Consider the following 12,046-nt stretch of genomic DNA (forward strand, 5'->3'; position numbering starts at 1 on the left):
AGAGAACAGAGAAGGAGGAGGAGAGAACAGAGAAGGAGGAGGAGAGAGAAGAGGAGAAGGAGAAAGAGGAGAAGGAGAAAGACAAAGAAGCGGAGGAGGAGAAGGTGGAGAAGGAGAAGGAGGCTGAGAACGAAAAGAAGAAGGCAGAGGACAGCCTGGGACCAGGGACCAACAGGGCTGCTGCCACCTCCCCTGGGGAGGGCTCCCGCTCCGTGTTGGACCTGGTCAACTACTTCCTGTCCCCTGAGAGGCTGACGGCAGAGAACCGCTACTACTGCGAGTCGTGCGCCTCCCTGCAGGACGCCGAGAAGGTGGTGGAGCTGAGCCAGGGGCCGCGCTACCTCATCCTGACCCTCCTGCGCTTCTCCTTCGACCTGCGCACCATGCGGCGCCGCAAGATCCTGGACGACGTCTCCATCCCCCTGCTGCTCCGCCTGCCGCTGGCCGGGGGCCACGGCCAGGCCTACGACCTCTGCAGCGTTGTGGTGCACTCTGGAGTGTCCTCGGAGAGCGGTCACTACTACTGCTATGCCCGCGAGGGCGCTGCCCGCCCAGCCCCTTCCGTGGGCACTGCCGAGAGGCCCGAGCCCGAGAACCAGTGGTATCTGTTCAACGACACTCGGGTGTCCTTCTCCTCCTTCGAGTCTGTCAGCAATGTCACCTCCTTCTTCCCCAAGGACACGGCTTACGTGCTCTTTTACCGGCAGCGGCCCGGGGAGGGGCCTGAGGCTGAGCCAGGCTCTCCCCGAGTCCGGGCGGAGCCCACCCTCCACAAAGACTTGATGGAAGCCATTTCCAAAGACAACATCCTTTACCTGCAGGTGAGCGGCCATCGCGGCCTTTGATCTGATCTCCCGGGTGGAGGGCTTCCTGGCACAACCACGGGCTTAGATAAGTTACTGCTCCTCTCTCTGAGTCTCTTCCTTTTTTCTTTTATCCCTTCGTCTATCACTTAGTGCTGCGAATGAACTGGTGGACCAGACATAACCCCTTACTTCAGAGGAGCAGACATTAAATAACTATCAGTTATTAACAGTTTTCATAAGTGTCCTGAAGGAGCAGCATGGGCTTCTGTGAATGAATAGCCGAGCAGGCGTGCGTAGAGCAGGCATCCGTGGGGCTCTGGGGGACCACTCTAGCCAGTGAGCCTCCTCTGTCACTGTGCTTTCAACTCTGCTCTTTAGAGTCAAGGGTGGTATCAAAATGCTTAGCAACTGGGGCAGCAAGGGCTCTGAGCAATGGGAGGGGAACTAGCCACAGACCACTGAAGCAGCCATGCCAGGACCTGTGGACGGCAGCACCGGGGCTGGTGTTTTATGTGGGGTGGGGGCACCGGGCCTGCTTTCACATTTCTGCCGAGCTGTCCAGGCAGAGGCAGGGCTGTGGTAAGGGGTCCCCATGAGGCCAGCCTCAGGTCAGTAGGAAGGAGAGCTTTCTCACTGGCAGAGTCTGTTCCTGGTGCCTTGAGAGGCAGTGAACTGGAAAGGTGGGTCAGGAAGCCTGCAGAGAGGTCCCTGTGTGGTGTAACGTGACCCTTGAAGTCCCTGGACCTCCTGCTTCCTCGTGCCACATCAGGCCCTTGTCAGCTATTCATCGTCTAGTCTGAATGGGGTCCTTTCCTTTATGGGGCTGGGGGTTTTTTATTAGGGGAGGAGGAGAAATGATTTTGAAGCCTAGATATAGGATGGAAGGATGGCTCCATCCCATCCATCCTCCCGCTGAGTTGGAATGCCTCCAGGTCAGAAGCTCCCCTGCCTGTGCTGGGGACCCGAGGAGACATTCAGGAGTGCTGTGCTGGATGGCGTTGGGGGAGGGAGTGAAGACAGGACTCTGGCTTTGAGCCTAAATGTTAAGCTTCCTGCCCCATCCCCATCTGTGTTCCCAGGAGCAGGAGAAGGAGGCGCGGAGCAGGGCAGCCTACATCTCTACACTCCCCTCATCTCCGCGTTGGGGGAGGGGCTTTGACGAAGACAAGGATGAGGATGAAGGCTCTCCCGGGGGCTGCAACCCTGCAGGTGGCAATGGTGGTGACTTCCACAGACTGGTCTTCTAATGTGAACCCTCCCTCACCTGCTCCTACCTGTGGGGGTGCCACAACCAACCTCAGGGGAGGCCTTGACCCCTTCCTTCTGGGAGCAGGTGGGGGCCCAGGTCCTGGCACGGGTGCTCTGCCAGGTGGGGTCTGAGGGAGGCTGTGGAGGCCAGTCCAGTCCTGAAGGCGGGCCTTTCCAAGGGCAAGAAGGATGGAGAGGAAGCTTCTGGGACAGTGGTCCCCGGCATGAAGGGTACACGGAGACTCAGCTATAGAGGTGGGACCCAAGCCCCTTAAACTGGGCCTCTGGCCCTGACACCGGGATCAACCCCATTAAGATTTTTGCACCCAAGTGTCCTGGTCAACTTGAAGCAGCTTCGATGGACACACTCTGGGCCTTGTCTTCCCCCGTCCCCCCGCAGGCTCCCTAACAGAGCTGAACGTCACAGCTCTAGTGTTTCGCCATCAAGTAGCATTTCCCTGCTGGCTCCTTTGAGACAATCCTGTTGCTCAGTAGTCAAGAGCAGGCTGCAAGTCCTTGCACAAAGACGGGGCTGTGTGTCACACCTCTGGCTGCCACCTTGTTTCTCTGAGGGGGTTTCAGAGGCCACATGGGTGGGTGCCTGCACCGCTGTACTGTTTGTTTTTGAGAGGAATGTAGGGGGAAGCAGCCTGGCACACGCTCAGAGACTGTCTCCCCAACACCAAGCAACACTGCGTAGAGGGGAGGGCAGCGCCCCTCACAGTGGGAGGCCCCAGCGCCCCCTCCCCTAGCCTGCCTCAGTGCCTGAGATGCCACCATTTGCATCCCCATTCTGGTTAAGATAGAGTGTCCTTATTTTACTGCACATATGTTTGTGTTTCTCTGGAAGCCATCCGCCATCCTCCATCCTGAGGAACGCTGGCTGGCTCAGCTCCTCGTCACTTGGCCATTAGAGCAGCCTAGGGGGCTGGCCGGGGTGGTCTGGTGAGGAGCAGATATTGACCTCATTGTGCCCTGACACTGCTGTACCCCTTCTGAATGGAGAGAAGAGACCCAGGGTCTCGAACAGGAATAAAAATAGGTTCTCTGAAGCCTTTAAGATGTCGTTCTTTCTGCCTCAGTGGCTGTGATGTCGGCTCTACCCTTGGTTTCTTCCTGTGTCTGGGCAGTAAGGAGGGTGTATCCCCTGCCCTGTTGACATGTGCGATGCACCACAGGAGGGGCAAGTGCCCTGCACGGAAGTGCTGTATACATTAAAGGTGAGGGCTGGGACCGGTGGTGGGGACATCCCCAGATGCAGGTACCAGCAGAGGGAAGAGCAGGCTCATTATCCCGAGAAGCAGGGGAGCCCGTCGCCTCTGGAGGGCCAGGCACATAGGCTGGCAGCTGTCTGACTGGATACTGTCAGGGGCCTCACCTATCAATCAGGGAGGGCTGAAGTCCCAATATCTAGGGGGTTTTCAGATCCCAAGAACTCTGGACTGCCCAGAAATAGCCACTGCTGATACACATTCCTCATTCCTTCCTTCCGAGAACCTGGGGGTAGGGGTGGCCTTTCCTGGGCTGGACTTGGGCACAGACCAGGAGGAAGGCTGGGACACTTCCCTCAGGTGTCATCCCATTCTTGGAGCTGGACGGGCACACAGGGGCCCCTTTCCACCAACCCCGTCCACCCGCTTTGGAAGAACAAATAAGGTGTGGAGGCAGGCGGTGACAGTGGTGTGGCCAGGGGCTGCCTGCCTGTGCTAAAGGTGGAGGAGTTGAGTTTTGGCCCAAACGTCATAGACCCTTGACATGTCAGACCTTAGGGACCAGCGAAAGTGGGCCGATAGTCTGTCAGAGACCAAGTCACGCTCTACAGTCCCAGTCCAGTACACCTTCTGAGATGAACTGACAGATGTTACTGCAATTCCCATGCTACACATCTGGAATACAGATTCCAAGGTAAGGAGGAGTCACTCCTGCTCCCAGCCAAGAAAAGTACCTAATGATTTTCTATTAAGATGAAAGTGGAGTAGACTGGCACATTGCCTTCTGGGACCACGAGAGAGATGATTTTCTTGTCAAGAATGTGTTTATGGGGCTGGCCCGGTGGTGCAGCAGTTAAGTTCGTACATTCCGCTTCTGTGGCCCGGGGTTTGCTTGGTCGGATCCCGGGTGCGGACATGGCACTGCTTGGCAAAAGCCATGCTGTGATAGGCGTCCCACATATAAAGTAGAGGAAGAGGGGCACGGATGTTAGCTCAGGGCCAGTCTTCCTCAGCAAAAAGAGGAGGACTGGCAGTAGTTAGCTCAGGGCCAATCTTAAAAAAAAGTGTTTAAGCCTACACATGGACAGCCCCCAGGCTGGGATTCAAATTTGTGGCTTCCACCCCCAGCTGCTTCTGATGAGGCAGACTCCAACAGTCTTCTCTGGTTGCTTCTAATGGACTTTATTATTGTCCTGCTCCAACACCACAGTAAAAAGGGACCTGTAAGCTCCAGGTCTGTACCATGTGTCACCACAGCAAAAACAGGACCCAGTTGAACATGTTCCCCCCCCACCCCAGACCTACTCACAGGATAAATACGTGTTACAAATTTTTTTTTTTAAAGAAAACAGAATAAATTAATAACTTAAGTGATTAGGCACCAACAGTGATTTGAAAAATTAAATGTCAATTTTAAATGGTAACAGGGCAAGAACCTAGGACTGGGCTTCTCCTAGCCCAGTTTTGCTTCCCGACAAATAGCGACAGTTCTGTGCGAAATGATTCTAAATTTCAAGACACATGTAACCAACAAACACACAAGAACACACACCACCAAATATCACATGACAGCCTGAATCTCCAGTGGAGCCCCTCCGCAGGCAGCCTGCCATGGCCCAGGCCCCAAGAGCTTGGTGAGTCCCAGAAGGATGGCCCCTGAAGGAGAGGGCTTTGGCGCTCACGTGATCAGCCTCGCTTCCCCCACATTTTGCAGATGAAGGCCCAGAGAGGGGAAGGAAGGGCTGATTTCTCTCCTGTCCTGTTCTTAGCGAGCTCTGTCAGAGGGGTGTGGGTTGGGGGAGGGCTGGTTGGCCATGGCTTGGGGCTGAGGCCTCAGCCCCATGGCAGGTCAAGAGGCCAAAGGGCAGACTGGAGTTGAGCCCATGCTTCAATCAGTTCAGAACGGTTGTGCTTCTGTCCTAGGAATGGGGCATCTTTGAATGGTTTCAAAGGTAGAAGTTACCAAAATCAATCTAGGGAGGGGACTGGGTTAATTGGCTAATGCTCTTGGTGCTGCCTGTCAGCCACGGAAGGGGCCTCAGGGACCGTCTAATCTAACCACCCATTTCACAGACGGGCAAACCAAGGTCCGAAGGAGACATCGTCTCCCTGTAGCACTCAGTCCTTTTCTCCTTGTTCCTGCTCTACTTTCCAGGTGGAGCTGGAATAGGAAGCGGGCTCCTTTGGGGAGCCCCAGGTAGGATGAGTTCTGGTGTGAGCTGTGCTGGCTGAGAAGACGTCCCCATTCCGGGGTCTCAGTCCTAGCCAGGCTACCAGGAGAGGTGGACTCTGACCCACTGAGAGGCCAAAGGACCAGTGTTGTACACTGAGCTGACAGGTGTGTACGAAACCCCTAGTAGTTTGGGGGCTTGTGAGCCAGTCTCCGCGGTCAACAGGCCAGTTTCCTCTCCTCTTGTACTTCTTCCATCTCTGCTCTTAGCTCCACCCTAAGGGTTTGGGAGTCACAGGAACCAAGAGCTGGAAGGAAGCCTTAGATTTGGACACCTCAGTCTCTGATGACTCTAACCGGTTTCATTCACATCATGGCGCACACAGAAAATGCTGACGTTATTGGGGCACCCTGGGGCCAATAGGGAGGCTGCTGGGGCTGGGAACACGAAAAGCTCTGCCATAGAGACCCTTTGTAGAAGGCCTTAAAGGGACAAAGTCAGGCCTGGGCAGAGTGAACCAGCAGACCCCGCCCAGTGTCAGCCACTGCCACGATTACCGCCTCACTTGTGGGACACCGAGGCAGGGCCCCACTGCTCCCAAGGGGCTGGACGCATGCTCCCAAAGGTCTTTGGTTCCCAAAGTGCAAGGCTTTCCAAGTCTCTTCTTCCTCCTTCCTCCTTCCTCCACTGCCCCTCGGCCCTGCCCTCCTTCCGTGTAAAAATCTGACCCGTCTTCCTCTAAGTCCTATCTCAGGTAGCCCCCCTCCCTATCTGCACCCCTCCCCATCCCTGCCCCTGCGCCAACCTCCCGGAGAAGCGGCCTCGCTTCCTCTGCAGGCCATCGGCATTTTAAGTCTCTCTCACGGCCATTACCAACGTCTTGTGCCCTCGTGTTTTCTCATCAATTGTGACCTTCTCAAGTGCAGGGACCAAGTCTGATTAATTCCTGTGTCCTCAGTGCCTAGTCTAGATAGAACCTGGCCACAGCAGCCATTAATAAACGCTTGTTGAGTTGATTTGAACTAATACTAGGAGGAGAGCGGCATTTCTCCCAGGATGGGACTTCTTAGAGACTAGTCAGGCCATTGGGCAGGTGAGATGTGCATTTGTGTGTGTGCACGTGTGCTCACAGGAGCTGAAAGGTGAGCAGTAGACACCTCCATTACACATGGTGGGAAGTCATTTTTTTTGAGGAAGAAAGTCTATTCACTCCAGGGTAGGATGAAACATCTGGTCTGCCCAGTTGCCTCTGAAACTCTTGAAAATTTGGCCAAGAACTGTCAACATAAAAGCTTCAGATCCTCCCTCCCTGGCTTAGGAGAAAGAGCCTGGGCCGCTGCCCTGCCTCTGTCCCTGGCAGGGCTGGGGGAGGGCGATGCTGATCTGATAACCTTTCAAACCGTGAGAGGGGAGGCCTGGCCTCTCCCGTCCCTGTAGCCAGGTTGGAGTCCAGTGAGGCACCTGGGATGCAAGGGAGCAACAGAGGGTGAGAAGAGCTGGGAAAAGACTCTGGGCCTGATACCGGGCACAAAGCCCAGCCAAACCACAGTAGCTGCCGGCCCTTCTCACGTGTCCTCTAGCTCCGTTCTGCCCTGCTCTCCCCCTTGCACTGCCTTACCCCGCCATCCACCAGTCCTGTCATGAACTGTCCATCCAGTTCGTGTCATGTCACCATGCACACCACTCTCCTGACATGATGCACCACTTCTTCACTTTCTGCTCCACCCTGCATCTCCATGGCACTGCCTCGGGACCTCCACCAGGTTCTCTGGATGTATTTCCCCACTTGCTACACTGTCCCTCCACGGCCTTCACCCCGCCTCTCATCCCATCAGTTACCTCTGCGCCTCCCCATCTTGTAGAAACTCCCTATGCACCGTCGCCACTGCAGTGTCCGTGCACTGCCCTGGGCCTCTGCCCAGCCCGTTCCTGTCCCAGCGTTGCCCCTCGGTCCCTGCCTCACCTCCAGTCCACCCCACACTCCCTCCCTCCTACATCCTGCACCCTGCATTGCTTTCCCACCAGCCTCCCCTCACCATGCTGGCACTCAGACCGCACGCTGCATCGCCCAGCACAGTCCAGCCCTCTCCAGTGCGGCACTCAGGCGGGTGGGGACTTGGGGAAGAGACTGCATGCTGTTGCAGAGCAGCAGTGGGCTTGCAGCTCCACAGTTCCAGGGGCCCGACCCCGCAGCGTCCTTGTCACCCCATCTCCTGGGCTCTGAGCCCTGCTTCCCCTTGTTCTTGGTTGCCCATGATCCTCAGTTTCCCTTCCTTTTGTCCTCATCCTTCTGCTTCTCCCACCCTGGTAACAGCTGCACTGCCACTTAGCCTGAGTGGGGGACCCTGCAGGTATCAACTGCCCTTCTGCATCTAGGGACCTAATTCCTTTATCCCTCAAGACCACCTCTAACCTTCCTTCTTGACTCCTCCCTCTTTTGGTGGCCTTGCCTCTCCCTTGCCAAGACAGACAGGGATGAAGAAGTCCAAGTCCACTTTGGTCTGCTGGTCCTTGGCTCCCTGGGTCAGTGAGGCAACTTGGCTTCTTCCGAGACTGAAGGAGAGGTAGCCCAGGAGCGGGAGGGAAGAGGGCTGAGGGCTGTGACCGAGTGTGAGGTGTGGAATCTGGCTCAGAGCCCCAGCCCCTCCCTCCAAACATCTGGTAGATATTCAGGTCTAAAGGGGAGGAAGAGGCTGAAGGAGGCTTTTTGGCAATAGCTCTAACTAAGGTGGGTAGAGGCATGGCCATTACTGATAAAAATCAAAGGTGGGCCCCGAGTGGGCAGAGGAAGTGCCTCGATCAGGCCCTCACCCCCCAGGGGAAGGGTTCAGGGTCCCTGATGTCAAGTGCTTTGAAGGCCAGAGTGGCAGAGTGGAGGGGGTTGGGTGGGATGGGGCAACAGGAGAGGAGACAGGGGAGACAGACGGGGAGGAGCCGGCTCTGGAGACGTTGCCTCCTGGCCCTTCTGGGTGCCGGGCGGCCCCTGAGTCACAGCTTGGCACCCTTAGAAGGCTCTGAGGACTGCCGCACATCTGTCCACTCCTGCATGGTGTTCTGCAGGGCCTGGGTCTTCTCCTTGTCCACTTGAACGTAGTCCACCTTCTCGTCCGAAGTGACGGAGGATGTGGATGGCTGAGGGACAGAGTGGGAAAGGAGAGGTGGCTGTGAGTCGTCAGTGAGGTAAGGGGCAGGCAGGTGGGCTCTTCCTGAGCTGTCTGACGGCGAGTGGAGGTGGGCCTCTGCCCGGCACTCTGACCGGCCTCAGGAGCCTGTCTTCTTTTTCTGAAACTGGCCTTCAGAGTCTGAACTCCAAACGGCATCCTCCCTCCTGTTTGATGCTACAGCCCCACCAGCCCTCCTGATTTCCCAGCTCCTAGGAGGACTTAGGCCCTTCCTTGGCCTAGTGGATGGGTCCAGGCCTTCATCTCTGCCTCCATCCACCTCCCTGTGGCCACGCATCCAGGGGAAGGACTTTGCTGGGTGCCAACAAGCACCAGCCAGAGGGCTTTGTGTGTGACCCTCGGTGAGCACTCACAGCTGCCCTGTGAGGGGAACTGCGCTGAGGTGGAGCTCCCCACTCCGCTGTCTGGACTGGGAGCTAAGTGTGCTTCCCTCAGAGGGCTCTCCTAGGCCTGGAAGTCCCTTCGGAAGGCCACTGTACCCATGGCGGGGCCCTGGGACCCAGACAGACAGTGAGTGCTCCTCAAAGAAGAGTTCGGGACCAGGGCACAGGATCCCTGAGCCTTGGATCTGTCACTGATTCACTGTGTAACCTCGAGCAGATTGTGTCTCAGTGTGCATTCGTTTGCCCACCTGCACAAGGGGGATGGACTGGCTGAGGAGGTCCCGTGAACCGAGGGTGTCTGTGCACCGAGAGAGAGGAAAGAGCCCTCTAAGACCCCGACTAAAGCATGGTCGAGTCATGAGAGGCCGAGTGCTGTGCTCAGTGTTGAGCCCCTGGCATCCCTCCCCCAGGGCCCTGAGAGCGCTGACTCCCCACCCCAGGCACCTTGCGGTGGGGGCTTGGGGAGCTCGGCTGGAAGTCCAGGGCCAGATAATCGACGCTGCCGGTGCTCTTCTTTGGGGCTGGGCTGTTGGTGCCGCTGGGAATGGGAGATGCAGACACGGGGTTTTGCTGTCATAAAGAAGGAAGAAACTTAGTAAGTTCAGGAAACAGACTAAGCTGGAAGAACACAGCTCTGGGAGCAAGAGCTGCGAGCTCACGGAGTGCTGCTCTGAGTCGCGCTGCCCTAGGGACTCCACCTTCTCACTTAAACCCTCGACAATCCTGTGACGTCGGTATTACTACTATTCTTACTTTTAAAAACAAAGATAAAACTGTGGTTGAGAAGTCAAGTGACTTGCCTACAGTTGTATAGCTGGTGAGCAGGAATGGGAGCCAGGTCTGTTTTCTGACTCCCAGACCTGTGCTCACGCCACCGTACCACGCTGCCTCGCTTCTAGGGCATCAGGCCAAACCTCCTCCACGGTCTCCCGGACAGACCCAGCCTTCACTTGCTGGTCCCTAAGAAGGGAGCACGTTTCCTTTATGTGCTGGATGTTGGAAAGTCATCTTCTCTTGCACCAGATCTGCATCTCTGAAACTCCCACCCGTGGCCTAAAAAGGAGCCACACCGAGCAGCCTGCTCCCTCCGGCCCCAGTACCTCAGCGATCTGAACAGAGCTGCCTCCTCCCCAGGCTCCAGTCCCTTCAGCAGCTCTTCTAAGGACACGCTCTAGGGTCCTGTCTCCATCTGGGGACCAAGACCAACTTGTCTTGGATTTTCCTGAAGTCTTATACTCAATGAGAAAGGCCATAGCCCTATGTCCTGTTTTTAGGCTGTGTTACTGGTTGGTTGATTCATTCTTTCATTATTTATGGAGTGCCTCCCAGCTACTGGGCAGCTATTCTCTTTTCAATGAAAATCTCGGGGAAGCAACTTACCACGCGCTGCCTGTTTGTAGCTCTACTGTGGCCTTCCCCACAGTGAGTCCTGTGCAGGTGTGTTCCCCTGCCATACTCAGTAAATGCTTACACTCACATACGTGCCCATGCTCATGGGAACAACAGGATAAGGAAATGAAGAGAAGACCTTTTACTTTTCAAAGATTTTAACAGGACAGAGAAGGAAGTTACCTTCGAAGAGTGCTCTATTCATTCTTCTCAAACACCTGTCTAAGCAGTTGGCCTGCCAGACTTCTGGGGCTCCCTCCTGCCCACAGGAAAAGCCCAGACTTCCCAAGACAGCATTCTGGGTCCTTCAAGGTCCGCTTTAGTCCAACCTCACCCCTGCCCACCTCATCTTCAGCCACAGCTAAACGACGATGATTCTCCCCCATGCCCCTCCTCTGCACAGCCACCTCCACCTCTGCCTGGCAAGATCGCCCATCCTTCGGGTGCATCCCTGCAGCACTGCCTCTCCAGGGGCACTGACCATGCCACCTGTGTCACAGTCGTGAGAGAGACAGGCCTTCTCTGCCCCTTAAGACCGTGGCCTCCTGGCGGGCGGGGACCATGTCTTCCTTGCCTCTGACAATCACCCCAGCAGCAAACTAAATCACAAATAACATAGGAACCCCTGGGCTGAGGTGAGTTAGCCAAGCCGGGAAGTGGGGAACTGAGAAGTGGGTCCCAGGGGCCTCACCATAGGGACATAGTTCTCTTCGCTGTCTCCCGAGTCCGTGCTGGTGATGCTCTGCGTGGAGATGGGGCGGCAGTACTGGGAAGAGCTGGAGTTGAAGGTGTGGCTGTTGTGAGAGAGACAGAGTAAGCCCTCAGGAAGTTTTCAGCCTCCAGCTGGGTCCCTGACCCTCACACCCCCAGACCCTCCACCCTCAGAGCTTCACACTCCGTTATCAGTTTAAGATCTGATACAGAGCAGGTACAATTAGTCCCCCTTTATGGATGAGGAAATCAAGCCCAGAGAGATCAAGAGATGTGCTCAGCTACAGCATTAGCATCAGGATGCAGCTTTCCTGACTCACAGGCCATGACCACTCCACTCGCCAGCCCTAACGGCCCTGTTCCAAGCTCCTGCTTCCACAGACAGAAACTCACATGGCCCGAGACCAAGATTTGGTGACAGGTGACTTGAAGGGGAGCTCATCAATGACGGTGTTGTTTCTCAGGTCAAGTGGTGTTGGCTTTGCTGGAGCAGGAACAGAAAGTCAAGTAATCAGCCAATGCTAATGCCACACATACATACACTTACATATACCACACAAGTATATTTATAAATGCCTTCGTATTCATCCCAGTGTTACTACATAGGGAAACTGAGGCTCAGCAAGGTTCTATAATCTTTGCCCACATTGACTGGCCTTGAAGGCATGTCTTCAGAGTCCACATTATATCTTCTTTGCACTGTATCTATGGCAATCATATTTTCAGAATCCAAAACGTGGGGGGACAGTGTATGATGACAGACTGTTCTCCCCAGATCTGTGACTGTATATAAAAACAAGAGATGATATTTGAAATGGAGAAGGCCACCGTGATGGCTCCCGGCTGCTCCTGGTCCAGGGCTGGGGAACCTAGAGCAGAGGAAGGTGAATGCCACGAGGCCCTGAAGGCTTCAATCCAAATGCTAAGACTTTAATTTCCTGCTGG

At 55.6% G+C, this 12,046-nt stretch overlaps 2 protein-coding genes across 3 annotated transcripts in view; one reads left to right on the forward strand and one right to left on the reverse strand.

Annotated features, from left to right (window-relative positions):
- Positions 1 to 3,076, forward strand: part of USP35 (ubiquitin specific peptidase 35) — a 39,369-nt gene extending 36,293 nt beyond the window's left edge. The window contains exons 11-12 of the mRNA XM_046684845.1: positions 36 to 821; positions 1,886 to 3,076. Of these exons, the coding sequence (XP_046540801.1) occupies positions 36 to 821; positions 1,886 to 2,053 (954 nt within the window). The 3' untranslated portion in view covers positions 2,054 to 3,076. The remainder of the gene's footprint in view (positions 1 to 35; positions 822 to 1,885) is intronic.
- Positions 3,077 to 4,430: 1,354 nt separating this feature from the next.
- GAB2 (GRB2 associated binding protein 2) overlaps positions 4,431 to 12,046 on the reverse strand; it is a 74,087-nt gene continuing 66,471 nt past the window's right edge. For both annotated transcript variants that reach the window (XM_046686151.1, XM_046686150.1), the window contains exons 7-10: positions 11,495 to 11,585; positions 11,082 to 11,184; positions 9,446 to 9,571; positions 4,431 to 8,568 (exon numbers count right to left, since the gene is read on the reverse strand). In XM_046686151.1, the coding sequence (XP_046542107.1) occupies positions 8,425 to 8,568; positions 9,446 to 9,571; positions 11,082 to 11,184; positions 11,495 to 11,585 (464 nt within the window). In that variant the 3' untranslated portion in view covers positions 4,431 to 8,424. The remainder of the gene's footprint in view (positions 8,569 to 9,445; positions 9,572 to 11,081; positions 11,185 to 11,494; positions 11,586 to 12,046) is intronic.

Source organism: Equus quagga, chromosome 14 (genome assembly GCF_021613505.1).
Source record: "Equus quagga isolate Etosha38 chromosome 14, UCLA_HA_Equagga_1.0, whole genome shotgun sequence".
Taxonomy (NCBI): Eukaryota; Metazoa; Chordata; class Mammalia; order Perissodactyla; family Equidae; genus Equus; species Equus quagga.